This window comes from Podarcis tiliguerta (assembly GCF_965153285.1).
Source record: "Podarcis tiliguerta genome assembly, chromosome: 8".
Lineage (NCBI taxonomy): Eukaryota > Metazoa > Chordata > Lepidosauria > Squamata > Lacertidae > Podarcis > Podarcis tiliguerta.
This window is the reverse complement of record NC_139541.1, coordinates 53004698-53021447: the sequence shown is the minus strand read 5'-3', so window position 1 is coordinate 53021447 and position 16750 is coordinate 53004698. Positions and strand designations below refer to the sequence as shown.

General features: G+C 44.1%; 1 protein-coding gene and 1 long non-coding RNA gene across 3 annotated transcripts in view; one reads left to right on the top strand and one right to left on the bottom strand.

The window, feature by feature from the left end:
* CPNE2 (copine 2) overlaps window positions 1–16750 on the top strand; it is an 80201-nt gene that overhangs the window by 17995 nt on the left and 45456 nt on the right. Inside the window, exon 2 of the mRNA XM_083452918.1 lies at window positions 9477–9673. Coding sequence (XP_083309044.1) covers window positions 9506–9673 — 168 coding nt within the window. The 5' untranslated portion in view covers window positions 9477–9505. The remainder of the gene's footprint in view (window positions 1–9476; window positions 9674–16750) is intronic.
* On the bottom strand, window positions 219–12593 carry LOC310683261. Of its 2 annotated transcripts, none has more exons than XR_014514333.1 (4): window positions 11458–12593; window positions 8877–9028; window positions 3094–3249; window positions 219–699 (listed from the first exon to the last, which is right to left on the bottom strand). It is a non-coding gene; the product is annotated as an uncharacterized lncRNA (long non-coding RNA). The 2 variants fall into 2 exon arrangements; XR_014514334.1 differs by having other exon boundaries at window positions 3094–3259; window positions 8908–9028.

Genomic DNA, 16750 nt, shown 5'->3' with positions numbered 1-16750 from the left:
GCACTTCTATAACCAAAATGCATTATGTTAGGGGGGAAGTGTACATAAGAATTAATTTATTGGTGAAACTAACATTTTATTAGGAACAACTACTTACAAAAATGTTTTCATTAGCCAACACAGCATACAAAAAAAATCAATAAAATACAGAAGACTTTTCATTAAAATAATTTTAATAGCGTATTGTTGCAGATATGTGTACTGAATGTCAGCTTGGAAAAAGAAGAGTACCAAAATTGGCAAGGTCCTTACTTTTTTACAATAATTTTTATTAATTTTCAATTACAATCCAATAATAGCCTCATTATAAGAATACCAAATTATAATACAATTGCTAATACCAATCGTTCAAATACCGAATTATATAATTTACGTGGCCACCCGCTTGCTAGATTTTTTATTTCTGCATTCCAAAATCTTATTAATTTCAATTATACTCCGGTCAAAATAATAATCCCTTATACAACAACTGCAATATTAATAACTTCTATTCATGTTGACACATTAAATGATTTATAGAACTACAAGTGAGGCACTCAGACTATATCCTTGTTCTTCCTGTGTGTGGCAGTTATTCTGTCTGTGGTGTTTCTTCCTGTCCTTGTAAAATGCTTTGTCTATCTTTTCCTGATTGTTGCTGTTCTCCATCATGCATTGGGTGGAGCTGATATCCCAGGCAAGGTCCTTTCTTCCCTGATTCTACAAGTAACTCATAAGGAGGGATGGTAGTTCAGTAGGAGAGCAGGTGTTTGTATGCAGAAAGTCCCACTATCAATTGGCAGGATAGAAAAGTGGTTCCCAAACTTTTTCACACCCCTGCCTTCTTGATTCCACAAACTCATCCTCCTTCCACCCCGCCCTATAAAAAACATTATTCACACTAGCAGTTTGCACCACCCACTAAGGAAGATAACGGCACAATAAAATTCAAAAGAAGCAAAAATTAATTTCACAATATTTATTCAAAATCCAATTAACATTATTTCATTCAATCAGTCCAACAAAATTAATAAACTTGATCCAGTGATGCTAGCTTTTCAAAGTCTGCTAGTCGTTTAGCAAGAACCTTAGATGCCATGTTTAGTAAATACACGTCACTGTTCAAGTAAATGCTTCATGCGATGTTTGGGCTTGAAGAAGTGATGCCAGTCTCCAAAGGTCTGGCTTGAAGCCACTTAGCAGCAGTCTTAACTCACCACTTAGCATCCCCTAGGTAATCCCCCCTGCCAGTGGTGATCCTGCCCCCTTTGGGAATGGCAGGAATAGATCATCATCTTGAGACTCTGGAGAGCCTCTGCCAGGCAGTGTGTGGATCTGAGGTGTGAAAGGCCTGGGGGGATGTGTGTGGCTTTCCTGGCCTTTTCTATCCAGTCCTGAAGACCCACCCTGACCCACACACCCTGCCTTGCCTCTTCCCAGCCCATGACCCTCTCACCAACCCTGCTATGCACTGCCTTTGAGGGTTTTTATTGGCTGTATTGTGTCCTCAGTCTCTGAACATGCTGTTATTTATTTATTGCATTTATATGCCACCTTTTTTCCTCCAAGGAGACCAAGGTGACGTACATGGTTCCTCTGCTCTCTCATTTTATCCTCAAAACAACCCTGTAAAATAGGTTAGACTGAGAGACAGTGACTGGCCCAAGGTCACCCAATGAGCTTCATGGCTGAGTGGGGATTTGAACCCTGGCCTCTTCCAGGTCCTAGTCTGACAGACTAACCCCACTAGGATAGAGGGGTGTGTGTGTTGAAATTAGCCTACTGTACAAAGGTAAAATATTTATACTTTGCTCCCTGCATTTTTGCTTCTGGCCCTTCCCATCTCTAGCATGTGGCCCCCAGAAACTTCCCAAGGGGCAAATGTGGCCCACCCATTTCTGGTGAAGGCACTGCTGGGTTTGATGGAGAAGATGGTCTGACTTTGCACTTCCTGTTTTCCCTGCGTACATCCAGAGAGCTATTTTTAAGTGTGCCTGGAGGACTCGCAGGCACCCAGCAAGACTTCCACAGCCGGCCTTCATGTGAAGCGTCACTGAATCAGTTGCTGCAGAGAATATACTCCAGATGGGGTTGGTCGCATTTCTCCATAGTACTCAAAAAGAACACAAATGAAGTAAAAAAATAGCAGCACTGGGCTGCCTGTGGAGGGGGCTGTTTTTTGTTCCTTGTGCAAAATGGTCTCACGCTAGCATGGCCCAGGGAGGCTTATTATTATCATTATTATTTTCTTATATATATATGCCACCCCTCTGACTGGGTTGCCCCAGCCAGTCTGGGGGGCTCCCAACAGAATATTAAAACCACAATAAAACATCAGACATTGAAAACTGACCTCTCTTTCTCCCTCTGCCCCCCATCCACAAACAACAGAGCCCAAACTGCTTTTGAAACTTCATGGCTTGCCATGCCTGGCCCTGGAGAATGCTGCAAGGCTTAAAGCCTTAGTGGCCTTGTGCACCTCAGAGTTTGGCTCACTGTGCCTACAGAGAAAGGACATTAAATAAAGTAACAAAATGAGCTCATCTTTCTCCCATCAGAGCAGCGGGGTGGTTGGGGCCATGTGCGTGACTAATGGCAAGGGGCAAACCAGCAAGCTGCAAGTCTGTCATTAAAACCAGGTGCAAGTTGGAGAACCCGTCAAGCTGTGAATGGGGAAAACACTCTGCCTTGTTGTTAAAAAAAGATGATGAAGGAGGAGCAGCAGCGCAGAAGCTTCCTGTGGCTTGCTCCTGGAAATCTGGGTGCCCCTTGAGCACCCTGGAGCAAACCCAGTGCAGATGGATGCAGGAGCGAGTGTGGGTATTGGTGCAAAACCCACGGGTCTGGTGGGCACTGGAGACCTTGCTGAAATGTGCAGAATTCCAGTGGAAAAGTAACAAGCATAGCATGGAACAGTGTAGATGAAAAAAGAGAAAGGGATCTAGGAATCTGCCTCCTGCATACTGGAAAAAATGACTTTGGGCCAGTCCAGTGGACATTCCGTTTCAGCCATATTTGGAGCTGGCCTCCTAGCTTGGGAGCAATCAGTGTTCAGGCTGATTTGCTAGTTTCCTGCTGTACTCATGGAGCTGTTGTGGAGTGAAACATGCCTACCTTATCGCCCTCCTGGTGTAAGGGTGAACTGCTATGGATGTGCCTCCTCTGCAGCCAGTGTCTAAATGTCTGCAGTCTGTACTTGATCCTGCAGGTACAGGTTGAGCCATTCATTCATTTTATTTGTACGCCGCTTTTCCAGAAAAGAAATTTGTGCTCCAAGCAGCTTAAAGCAAAAGAACAGGAGTACATTGCAAACGAAAGCAATTTCATAATAACACAGCAAAATAACATAGCAACAGTTTCACAAAAACAGCAGGACAATAACATAGTAACTGTTTCATAATAAGATTTGCAAATTAATAGCAAATAGTACACAAAAAAACAGATCTCAGTGCTGTAAATGTAACAAGATTACATAAATAACATGCAGCATCCTCTAGCAAAAATAACAAGGGAGCTTCACGGTTTGACCGTAGCCCTAGGAACACCCCTCCCAAGATGTTGCTCACAGTCCCTTCCCTGCAGCAGCTTCTTATAAGGCTTCCAAGAGCAAGGGGTGGGGTCGTGTTTCAGGTGTACATCTTGCAGGTCCGATGCCTGATGCAAGAGCATAGGGCCTGAAGGTTTATCCTATCTTGTGTGCTTTGCTTGATTTTAAAATGCCAAGATGTCAGTATCTGTTTTTACAGAAATGCTCAGAATGTGCAGGTGTGCCAATAGCATTATTCAGCTGTGATTTCTGCACAGTAGCAGGGTTGGGGTTCCTGCCAACTCTACAGTGCTATGATTCTAACTTAAACACTATTTTAAGGGCTTGTTGGTGCTGACCTTTAAAACCCTAAACTGCCTCGGTCCAGTATACATGAAGGAGCGTCTCCACCCCCATTGTTCTGCCCGGACACTGAGGTCCAGCGCCGAGGGCCTTCTGGCGGTTCCCTCACTGTGAGAAGCAAAGCTACAGGGAACCAGGCAGAGGGCCTTCTCGGTAGTGGCACCCGCCCTGTGGAACGCCCTCCCATCAGATGTCAAAAAGAAAAACAACTACCAGACTTTTAGAAGACATCTGAAGGCAGCCCTGTTTAGGGAAGCTTTTAATGTTTAATAGATTATTGTATTTTAATATTCTGTTGAAAGCCGCCCAGAGTGGCTGGGGAAACGCAGCCAGATGGGCAGGATCTAAATAATAAATTATTATTGTTGTTGTTGTTGTTTTCCCTCTGCCAGGCTTAGGCCATCTCAGCCAGCAGTGGCCCCACTCCTGAGCAGAGTTTGGATCTGGCGTAACTTTACACAGGTTTAATTTACTTCAGTTTCTTTCTTCCCCAGTGGATGGGCCTTTGAACCTAACCTGCATTTTCTTCCCTCCTAGTCTATCCCTTCAGGGCCAACACAGCCGTTGTGAATTTGGTTTTGGTGTGGAAAAATGATATAAATAGAACAAGCCTGCTTATTTTAAGGCTTTGGTTGCGTGAAAAGTATATTTAAAAAAATAATAATGGTAGGTGGAAACACTTCATTCTAGTCTGGACTTATTCTCTCTCTCTTTTTTAAAGGTTTTTTAACAGGCCTGTAAAAACAGAGTTCTGAAGGTTTATCTAAATTGGAGGGAAGTGGATGATTAATAACCCTGAAGTCTATGACCTCAGGACTTTCCCCCTTCCTGTAGACTTCCCTATATAGCTAGTTTTTGTTTGCTCCAAGTCACACTCTTTACAAACCAAAACACCTTGCACCATGGAAAAACATGAGGCTGGACTCTAAGGCTGCCTATGCCCTAGATCTTTAAGTGCATTCTCCACATGCACACCCCCACTGATTTTGCATTATAACAATTCAAAACATGTATGCAGTGCAACAAATAAACATTAGTTAACATGAAATAACCATAATGTCTGCTTATATACAGTGGTACCTCAGGTTACAGATGCTTCAGGTTACAGACTCCGCTGACCCAAAAAATTGTACCTCAGGTTAAGAACTTTGTTTCAGGATGAGAACAGAAATCGCACAGTGGCAGCTGGAGGCCCCATTAGCTAAAGTGGTACCTCAGGTTAAGAACAGTTTCAGGTTAAGAACAGACCTTCAGAACAAATTAAGTTCTTAACCCGAGGTACCACTGTATACACCTTTAAAGCACATTTGAAGTAACTTATTTCCCTCAAAGAATTATAGGCATAATAATAATAATAATAATAATAATAATAATAATAATAATTTATTATTTATACCCCGCCCATCTAGCTGGGTTTCCCCAGCCACTCTGGGCAGCTTCCAACCGAGTATTAAAAACACAATACAGCATCAAACATTAAAAACGTCCCTAAACAGGGCTGCCTTCAGATGTCTTTTAAAAGTAAGTTTGCTATAGTTTACCCCTCACAGAGTTACAATTCACAGCAACCCTTCACAAACTACAGTGCCCAGAATTCTTTGAGGGAAAGAATGTGCTTTAAAGGTATAGCATGTGCACGGCTTAAGGCTCAAGATATTAAGCCTTGAGTATTGGTATAATAGGGCCTGAGGCCTATGTTGTGATAGATTTCCATTCCCCTCCCTCCAACCTCTCCCTCTCTCCTCCTTGGGCACTCACATTTAGCCTAAGTGTTCTGCATAGCTCTGAGCCTCCTGGGTGGTTTTCTGCTTAATGCTTGTTTACTAGTATAGAAACCATAGCATCATTAAAATGATGTCCATTACTCTAACAGAGCTGTAGTTATACTAATGTGGAAACACCCAATTCATGCAAGCAGCTAAGACGAAGAATCTGCCTACCAAAACACAGGCATTAAAATAAAACATCCGCCATCAAAAAATACCACAGAGCAATCCCACTAAAACATTAAAATATAAACACCCAAAGTTAAAATGTAATCGTAAATGTAACTGGAAACCGTCATGTAACAGGAAATATAAAAACTTACAAATGTGCACGTTTATAAAATAATATCGGAGGATAATGCAGCACTGGGTGAATAGATAATGGTGTTTAATTAGTGTCATCATCACCATTTAATTTCTAGTGTTTTATTATTTTTATATAATATGAATTGCTTCCTGTGAAACACCTCAAAGGAGTTTAACAAAAATAAATAAAACAATTTCAGATATTAAAAATCATATATAAAAACAATTACAACAATTTCAGATATAAAAACAGTTTCAAATCCAATACAGATACAAGTGAGGATAAAAAAAATCTCCCCTCAAAAGGTTTGTTGAAAAAGGAAGGTATTGAATAGGTGCTGAAAAGACAACAGAGATAGTACCCATCTCATGTATATTAGTGTTTATGTAGTCAGTTTCAAAGCACTTAACACACATGATCTTAAACTACAGTCCTAAATACTTACTGAAGCATAGGCTCCACTCTGTGCAGTAAGACACACTTCAGAGCAAACATGCATAAAGGTAAAGGTACCCCTGCCCGTACGGGCCAGTCTTGACAGACTCTAGGGTTGTGCGCCCATCTCACTGAAGAGGCTGGGGGCCAGCGCTGTCCGGAGACACTTCCGGGTCACGTGGCCAGCGTGACATTGCTGCTCTGGCGAGCCAGAGCCGCACATGGAAACGCCGTTTACCTTCCCGCTAGTAAGCGGTCCCTATTTATCTACTTGCACCCGGGAGTGTTTTCGAACTGCTAGGTTGGCAGGCGCTGGGACCGAACAACGGGAGCGCACCCCGCCACGGGGATTCGAACTGCCGACCTTTCGATCGGCAAGCCCTAGGTGCTGAGGCTTTTACCCACAGCGCCACCCGCGTCCCTTCATATGATTGTGCTATTAATCTTTATGACAGTTCTGCAAGGCAGGATAGTATTAACTCCATGTTGCAGTTGGGAATAAACGTGACTGTTCTTAGACCTCCTAGAAAGGAATCTGTGGCTAGGGCAAGATTTGGATCGTAGATTTTCGCCTACTCCTCCTAGTTTGCCCAAAACCCTTTTGAAATTGTGGTTCGGTTTCATGACGGGGATGAACATGAGGTATGGATGCTTTCCTACAAAAACGAAGTACAGTGGTACCTTGGGTTACAGACGCTTCAGGTTACAGACTCCGCTAACCCAGAAATAGTACCTCAGGTTAAGAACTTTGCTTCAGGATAAGAACAGAAATTGTGCTCTGGCGGCGCAGCAGCAGTGGGAGGCCGCATTAGCTAAAGTGTTACCTCAGGTTAAGAACAGTTTCGGGTTAAGAAAGGACCTCCAGAACGAATGTAAATCCGAGGTGCCACTTTATGTCTTTTTTTTGTCTTTCAGAACTATTGTTTTTCTTAACACGCAGTTTCATTTCAGTGCAATTGACTACCCCTTAATCCATAACTAAGCCAACAAAGATTTTTTTAACAGCCTGACCCTTATTTAAACAACTACAATTACTGCCTGAGCATGACACACGAGGGGCTGCAAGATTTCTTCCGCCTGTCCTTCAGAGAAATTCAAAAGACTACTGTGTTACCTCTGGTTACGTACTTAATTCTGTAGCTGGTATCATTGATTCTCTCTGCATCTGCAAGCAACTTGGAGTAGAGGGGCCCCCTGAGCATGTGCAGAGCTCTTCCCAGCCAGCTGCTATGCCTCTGTATTCAGGAGCAGTGACTGTAGAGCAAGCTGTCTTTCTGCAGATTGAGTCCTCCCTCCTAACCTGGCTGATGTTGTTCTGCCTCTCTTATGGACATGGCTGGCCTGCCACCTTCTGCCCAGGACTTGAAACTGTCAGGAAGATGTGACATCTCTGTTGGTGGAGAAATTGAGATGCAGCTGAAAGGGCCTGGGGCCGGAGGAGCTTGGAGAGATGGCTGACCCTGAACAGGATGAAGAGCACAGCTGTCAGCAGCTGCCCACAGGAAGAGACAGCAGAGCCGTCATCCGTGGGCAGTCATGCCTTTTGTGAATTAAAAAAGAGAGGGCTGTGAATCAGGTTTTAATGCTCTCCCATAGGGAAGCAGATGTGGTCCACCGAACTGGGCAGAGGATGCTGAAGGTTTTGAGCTGGAGGGAGTGGCAGTTCCAAGGATGTTCACCTGGGTGGCCCTTATTTCAGAAACGGAGATGTTGAAAGCAGCGTGTCAGTTGGGGTTGGTCACTTGTTTGTCCAGATAGCTGCACAGCCAGGGCGGGAATGTCTGTTCAGTCCAGGGATTAGGATCCTTCTGGGCACAAGAAGGAGCCAAGGATGGGACTTAACCTTTGTACAGCTGGCTGCATTGCAAATGTGCAAAAGCCAATTGCATCTACACACATTTATCTCCACTGCATTATAGAATTGTAGAGTTGGAAGGAACCCAAAGGGTCACGTAGCCCATTGTGTGTGTGTGTGTGTGTGTGTGTGTACAAGAGGCATTATCACAGTTCAGGGGCATGTTCCAGTTAGAACAAAGCACTCAAGGAAGGTGTGGAGCCATTGATGGGGTGCCTTGGGGAAGGTTCTGAGAGCCAGATAGAGATGCTTTGAGGGCCACATTTGTCCTCCTGTGTCATTGTGAGAGTCACACCCATTGTTCTGGCCACTTTTGCCTCTGGCCACAGCCACTGTTTCTCTCTCACCTCACCTGCCAGTGGCATGTGGCCCCTGGAAGACTCTGCATCTGTCATATAGATTCCATCATGCAGACAGAAAAATGGCAATAGAGCAAGCCAATAAAAATATTCAAAATAATATAGAAGCAATAAGAGAAGCAGTGAAATAGGGAATTAAGAGCAATGTGTGAATTAAGAGCAATACGAAAAGCAGTGAAATAGCAGCAAAACATATTAGCAATAAATAGCAACATCTAACTTGGCACCATATCATTGTACTGAATGAAATAACTCATCGCTAGATCAATGAACAGCAGTGAAATACATTTGCCAAGGGAAACCAATTTGGAGCAAACCTGTCTTAAATGTTTGTTTGAAGGGACTTATGGTCCTCACTTGAAATTGAGTTCCGTCAATGTGCATCTTGACACATCACCTCATTTTGTTTTATATTTTATTACACTTTATGTTGAATTTCTGAAATTATAGAAAAAACAAAACTTCAGTATCATTCTCACAATGACCCAAATTGGGGACACAATGAAGATGCTAAGCATAAGCGATATTAATTTGAGCTTTCAGCGGTAAGGAAAATAAAGCAAAGACCCAAAACTACACCTCTGTTAGTTTGATGGAAGAATAAAGTTGTAACAAGTTGCAGTCTTAACCATAAACACAACAAAGTTAAAACTAAAAGCAATGGGGAGGGCAGCTAAAGCTGAGAAGAGGGAAGCTGCAAGGGAGTGAGTACACAGGATTAATATGACATTTGAACTCAGAACTTGGCTGACGTGTTTGGCCACTATGTTACATGGGTGGTCAAAGCACCAGCAAGGCTCCTCTCCTTGTAGCAAATGCCTTTTTTATGGGGAATTTATGAGTTTCATCCCTCGCCTTGTACTAATAAACCTTTCTACCCTTGCAGATTGTCGGGAATTGTTGCTGCCTGAGCAGATGGCGTACACAACCAGCTCCAGCCCTTCCGTGCCAGTGGGGCCCCAGTACTGCGTTTGCAAAGTCGAACTGTCTGTGTGTGGCCAAAATCTTCTGGACAGAGATGTCACCTCTAAATCTGACCCCTTCTGTGTCTTATTTATGGAAGTCAATGGCAAGTGGACAGAGGTAAGGCCCAAAATGTTGCCCTGTGACAGGAATGGCCATCCTCCATTGGCCAGTGGGTGCGAGTTACAAAATGGCTGCCACAGGAGCATGGCATAACACAAAATGGTGGTTGTGGCAGAGTGGTATAATGGATTCAGTGTTGGAGAGGCTGAGACAGATGATCAGTTAACAAGAATTTTGTCATGGACTGGTTGGATGCAGAAGAGTGATGGGAGGCACCGGCTGTGGAACCCCCAAGGGAAGAAGGCTCAGAGCCAGGGGATTGGTGGTGGGACGACACCGAGTGGTTGGAGAGAGAAGAGGGAGCAGACGGGGAGGAGGTGGTGTCAGAAGCTGAGGAGGCAAGAGGGTTTAGTTAGCAGGAAGAGTCTGTGGCAGAGAGAGGTCCAGAATCAGCGGCAGAAAAGGAGGCTGGAGAGGAGAGGGGCCAAGAGGCAATATGCTCCTGGCAATGATAAGAATATTAAAGTTCATTTAGATAGAGAACCAGATTTGACACACATTCAAGCATTTACAAACCTAATCCTGGGTAAGAATTCAAGAGGGTGAGGGCTGGCCAGCTACAGGCATGCTTGGAGGATACGGATTCTCTATTTAAATAATAATAATAATAATAATTTAGGTTTTCACATAATACATCTTAGGAACACGATATATTACAATTCTTATTTTTCTGTGACTTCCCATTTCACTCAATAATATGTTATATCACCACTCTCTGAACGGCCCATTTGTGAGGATGTGGATTCTCTCTATCCATCACAATCTGGCTTAAGGTCTGGGTACTGCTCTGAGGCTGCCTAGGTTGCCCTGAAGGACGCCCTTTGTTGGGGAAGAAACAGAGGGAGTGCAGCACCGTTGAATCTCTCCACCATTCAAGCAGCGTTACGAGTTATAATCCAATATTTGTAAGCTGACCCATTGGCTTTTTTGTGTGATTCCCCCACCCTGGAAATAGTTGATTCTTGCAGTCCTGGGTGTGGTGGAAGGTGGTGGACTCTCCTTCATTGGAGGTTTTTAAGCAGAGGTTGGATGGCCAGGGATTCGCTAGCTGTGATTCCTGCATTGCAGGGGGTTGGTCTAGATGACTCTTTGGGTCCCCTCCAACTCCACAATTCTATGATTCTATGAAAGTCTGTGAATCTGTGGCCCAGCAATCAGTTATTCTCTGGGCAGAAACCTCAATGACTTCCTGCTTGCTTTGGTCATACATTTCTGTTATCTCCTCTTTGCAGACGTCTGTTTTGATTAAATCTGCTGGCAAATTGTTCCCTTTCATAGACTTCTTAAAACACTGTTATAGCTTTATCAGGAAGTCCAAAGAGCAAGCAGTTAACCCAAGGAGCAACGGTCAGCAATCACTCTGCAGGGATTCCTTGTTGTCTGTTCAGCTTACCGGAAGTAGATTGTCCGCCACCCTCTTCTTGACTGGTGCCAACTTCCCACAAGCTCCTCCAAAAGGAGGAGACTGCGGGCAGACTGGCCAACAAGCCTGCATATGAACCCTGCTGCCTCCATCTCCATCCCTGGACAACCACTAGGTTCTAACCAGTGTCAGTTCTCCTCAGAGGAGACCCATGGGAAATAATCATTCCAATCAGCCTACTTTGAGTATTTCTTGGATACAACCCATTGTCCAGAGTCTAAAACCACCCAACTGCCCCACTGTTAAGCAAGGTTTTCTATAGCAGTTGTTCACTATCCAAACAGATACTACTGTTGGCTTTCTTTGACAAGAAAACCGCATGCCGTGTGAAATGGAGTACGGACACACACACACTGACTTGAAAGATGGTTCCTCTCTTCTGCGCTAATATATTCAGAGAGAAGACACGTCGTACTGCCCAGCAGCTGGGATTTGCATGCTCTTGGGTTTATTTTGTGAATAACATTTTTTGCCCATAAGGAAGAATCAGCCCTGGTTTCTCAAAGTGGATGACGTTGTTGCTTTGGATGATATTGGGGGGGGGGGGGTAACAACTCTGTTGTGATGAGAGGCAGATGGACACAGGAAAACAGCTGTGTTGTAGAACTGCCCAAGGAAGGAATTGGAAGCTTGTTTACACAGCTTTGTTTAGATGGTCAGAAGCTGCCAGAAGGTTCTGCTCTTTCCCCTTGTAGTCTGCACTGGAGTCATTTACTCTGCAATCACTTCTTCTGCCAAAATGGTATCTGACCTTTGGATGAAACAGTGTGGTAGGGCAAAAGCAAATCCACTGTGATGTTCGTGTGTATGCATTTACATGCATGCAAAACCAGATTGATCCCCACCCCTATGGAAGGGAACATAACTTATTTTGGCTGTGTACACATCATACATTTAAAGTACATGCCCCCCCCCCCCAAGAATAATGGGAACTGTTGTTTGCTAAGGGTGCTGGGAATTGTAGCTCTGTGAAAGGCTAAACTACAGTTCCCAGGATTTTATTTTGGGGTGGGTCGGGGAGGGGTGTTGTGTGCTTTGCATATATGGTGTTTTACGCAGCATGTTGAAGCGGTGAACTCTGAAGAATGGCAACTCTGCTGACCTAGTCTGAGCAAATTTTGAGAAGGCAAAAGGGGGAGAAAGTGAATTTACCAAGAACCAGAAAATACAGTGCCTGTCTGGTGAAGGAGCGGGTAGCAACTCCTTAACTGATGTCAGTTTGCTATGTTCATGCTTGATACAACCAAGCGGATTGTCTGGAGTTGAAGGGGGAGCCAAATACAGTATATTTGTGGTTCCATGTTTATCTTCAGCTGCAGGGGACAGCGTGGTACAATTTCATGGTGAAGACTTTAGGTGCAGAAGTTTCCAGGTTCAGTCTGCAACATCTCCAGGTGGGCTGGAAAATGACCCTGGAGAGCCATTCCTGCCAATCACTGTAGACAACACTGAACTAGCTGGAGCAGTGATTTGACTTGGTATAAAGCAGCTTCCTATGTTATTATGTTCTTCCAATGAACAGTATTGTGAGGTTCAGACTGCAGGGCAGGGGGGAAAGTGGATGGGAGTAAGAGAAGTGTTGGGGCAACTGATTTTGGAGCTAAGGAAACAGGGATGGCAAACCATGCTTAGTAACATAGGCAGTTTCAGGGCTGGGACTGGCAGGAGTTGTAGTTCAAAACGTCTGGAGGGGACCAGGCTGGTGAAGGTTGGTGTAATGGGAAGTTTGTTCCTGAATGAAAAAGATTCCCTTTCCTCCTTTTTGTATTGTAAAGTTCCATTTTCCACTGCCCTGTTGCTCCGAGCTCCTTCTCTGTTCAGGGTTTTCGTCAGAACTGAAGTGTATGTGTTTCTTTCTCTCCCTCCCTCTCTCTCTCTGTAATGCCAAGTTTTCAGATGTGTGGTTTTTATTTCTCCTGGGTTATTTTTGGACTGTTGCTTCAGAAAAACATGCGGGGCGGAATGTGAGAGAGAGGAGTCTTCAATGGGCAGTCTGTGAGACGCAGGCTGTTGCTTGCTGCTCCGATTCCGAAGGGAGGTCAGAGGATTGTCTGAGCTGGCAGCGGGTGTGGAAAAGGGGGAGAGGGCATATTTTCAGCCTTCCCACCAGAACCTGGGCAGCCTCCAGATAGATGGGAAGAAAGAACAGACACTGACTCCTCCTGAATGTAAAAGTCTCCAGTAGGAAAGGCTTGCTGGCAGCAAGAAATCAAAATCGAGGCTGCATTTTTAAGTGTCGCTTGAAAAGTTCCCTTTCATCGGTCAGATAATAGTGGTTTGGGGGCAGAATCTGGCCCGCTAGGGAACAAGAGGGAGGTAACAGCTTGCTGAGTGGGGACCCCCAAGGTTTCTGAAAGTACAAAAAACATCTACCTGCTACAAAGCCCCCATAGGGATGACTGTGCTCGGTAGCAGTGGAAAGCTGGGCGTCAGCTGGAAAACAAAAATAGAAAACTGAGATGGGGTGTGGAATGGAGTTTCTGAGGTGCTCTGAGCAGAAACACATTGCAAAACTCTATCACAGGTCCCACTTGTTTGTGATCTGCAAGGAAAATATCACAACTTTGCGCTCTCTTTTCCACATTCCTTTGCATGCCCTACCATGGATGGTTCTATGAATCTATAAAGAAGGCAATAAAAATGTTGTTAGGCAATAATTTCTTATTACTTTTTTGCAGATGTGTATAAGCAGCCTTTTATGGGGCAGGACACACAAATGTGTGTGGATAAAAATGGGTTGTGGGTTTGTTTTTGCAACTTGCTACCTTTTCTTTTCTTTTTATATAATGAAACATAAAACATTAAAAACTTCCCTCAACAGGGCTGCCTTCGGATGTCTTCAAAAAGTCAGATAGTTGTTTATTTCCTTGACCTCTGATGGGAGGGCGTTTCACAGGGCGGGTGCCACTACCAAGAAGGCCCTCTGTCTGGTTCCCTGTAAGCTAATTTTTTGCAGGGAGGGAATCACCAGAAGACCCTTGGTGCTGGACCTCAGTGTCTGAACTGAACGATGGGGTTGGAGACGCTCCTTCAGGTATACTGGGCTGAGCCCATTTAGGGCTTTAAAGGTCAGCACCAACACTTTGTATTGTGCTTGGAAATGTACTGAGAACCAATGTAGATCTTTCAGGACCAGTGTTATATGGTCTCAGCAGCCACTTCCATCCATGGTGGTCAGCCACCATTTTTATTTACTCAAGATGCATGGCCCTGAAGATAACAAACATTGTTCCTTGACCTTCCTTGGAGCACTTGGTGCCATATTTGGATCTGCAGTGCCAGCCTTTTTGTGAGTAATGACTAAAAGCTGGAACAAGAAGCAATTAACTCTGTAGCTATGCAAAGGATGTTCAATGAATTCCCTCTAGTTAATCAGTGTTGGTGTGTACAAATTAACTAGACATATTTCAAAAGGATTAAAAAGATCTGCTGAAATCTGCAGTTTCCTTTAAATCTCAGCCGGGCTGGGGGGTGGGAGAGTCCCATGGAAAATGAGCTCGGATCCTGGGTTTGAATCAGACCGAAGCCAAGAAATCACATCTTAGATGGGTGAATCATTCCCAGCCATTCAGTCAAATGGACTTATTTGTACAACCTGCAGTTAAATGAGGTTAGTAGTACAGCTGCCCATTGTTATTTAGCAGAAACGTAGGTATGAATACAACTAAAATATAAAATAAATTTACAAATGAAACAAAAAATAAAGTGTGAAGCTGCAGCATACAGTGCCACAGTGAAACATATCATTCAGTGCAGAGAGGAACCACAATCTACAATCAATTTCAGAGTTTCAAGGTTGTGCTATGTAATTACTACTAATACGTAGCTGATTATTTGATTGCCATCCTCCCAAAAGATCGTGTAGGAAGCTGTTTTGAGAAGATAATATTCCTTTTCTGCTCTCTCTCCCCCCCCCACCCCCGACAGCTGGTCCACAGTAACTCGCTGTTCCATTTCCCTTCCAACCTCCCCTTGTATTTTTAGCAAAATTACCATATTGTTGATGTGCATTTCCAAACATTTCTCCCATTTTTAAAAATACATTTCAGCAGAGCTTCTTTCCCTTTTTCCCTCTCCCACCCCGCTCACCATTTTTGACTCTCCCCCAACACACACGTTGCGTACCTATTTCTAGCTTTCAAATGTTCACAGGTTTTGTTAATATCCTTTTCCTGTTTGGCATCTATGCGCATTGGCAGGGTGGAATGGTGGTGTGCCTAAACGAAACACGAGGAGTGATGGCGGACAGTAATTTACATACCTCTAAAAGGAGATTCAGAAAAATCTATGGTAAAGAAGTCTATCAATGGATACTAGTCATAATAGCCATATTATGAAGCTTAGGGTTGTGCAGCCCAAGAATTGTTGAATCCCTTCCCTTCACCTTCATGATACAGCCTTGCTGAAGTTGCACCTTTTAAGACCCTGGCTGTTTGAAACTTGTATGTTCATTTATTCTTTTATTTATTACATTTCTATACCGCCTTCCATCCATAGATCTCAGGGCAGCTGACAACATAAAATTACAATATTAAAAAAGCACAAAATACAGAATAAAAATAAGAACAAAAACAAAGCCCTCCCAGTTGAGAGAGATTTTAGGAGTCACTGTGTTCTTGTGGTTGTAGTTTGCTTTGTAATGTTTTTATTGTTGCATTTTAAATTGTTGTGACAATTTAACCCTGATGATGAAAGGCGAGGGAGGAGAGCAGCAACAACATAAAAAGCCTGCTGAATCAGACCAATGGCTCATCTGGCCTAGCATCCTGTTCCCTCAGTGGCCAACCAAATGCCCATTATGGGAAGCCAGCAAGCAGGTTTCAAGTTTAAGAGCACCTCCCCTCCTGCAATTCCTAGCAGCTGGTATTCAGAGGCATACTGCCTCCAACCAGGGAGGTAGAACATAGCCATTGTGACTAGAAGTTGTGGATAGCCTTATCCTCCATGAAAAGGCAGGTAAAAAGTAGTAGTAGTAGTAGTAGTAATAATAATAATAATAATTTTTATTTTTACCCCACCTGCCCTGGCCAGAGCTGGGCTCAGGGTGGCTAACACCAGTAAAATTACAGTAGAACGTAATAGGGGGAAAAAACCAATTTAAAATACAGGTTAAATGCAGCCTCATTTTAAAAGTAGCCCATAGATCAAAACCATAATGGGAGGGAAAGATAAGGGTCAGACTGAGTCGAAACCAAAGGCCAGGTGGAACAGCTCTGTCTTGCCGGCGCTGTGGAAAGATGTCAAGTCCCGCAGGGCCCTAGTCTCTTGTGACAGAGAGTTCCACCAAGTCGGGGCCAGTACTAAAAAGGCCCTGGCCCTAGTTGATAAATAAATAGAAGCATACCCACTTGTGTGCGATCGACACGTGTGCGACCGTGTATATGTGCAGCGCCAGGAAAGAAGTAAATCATTGAATTCATACCCAGAAATGGAGGGAGAATGCTGGAGAGTCCTTGTGGCTTGCGAGGAAACCCTCCCCGGAACCCAAAGAGGACTTCAGTGAGGGCAGAGAGGAGACTGGAGGTGCAGCGGGTCTTCGTTTAGGCTGCTCAGCCTCCCTGGCTAACAGCTGGTATGTGGGGTAGCACAGCCAACACTTTTCTGCCTGTCCTGCAGCCTCTTGTCAGCCCCAGAGCTTCAATACTAGTTGT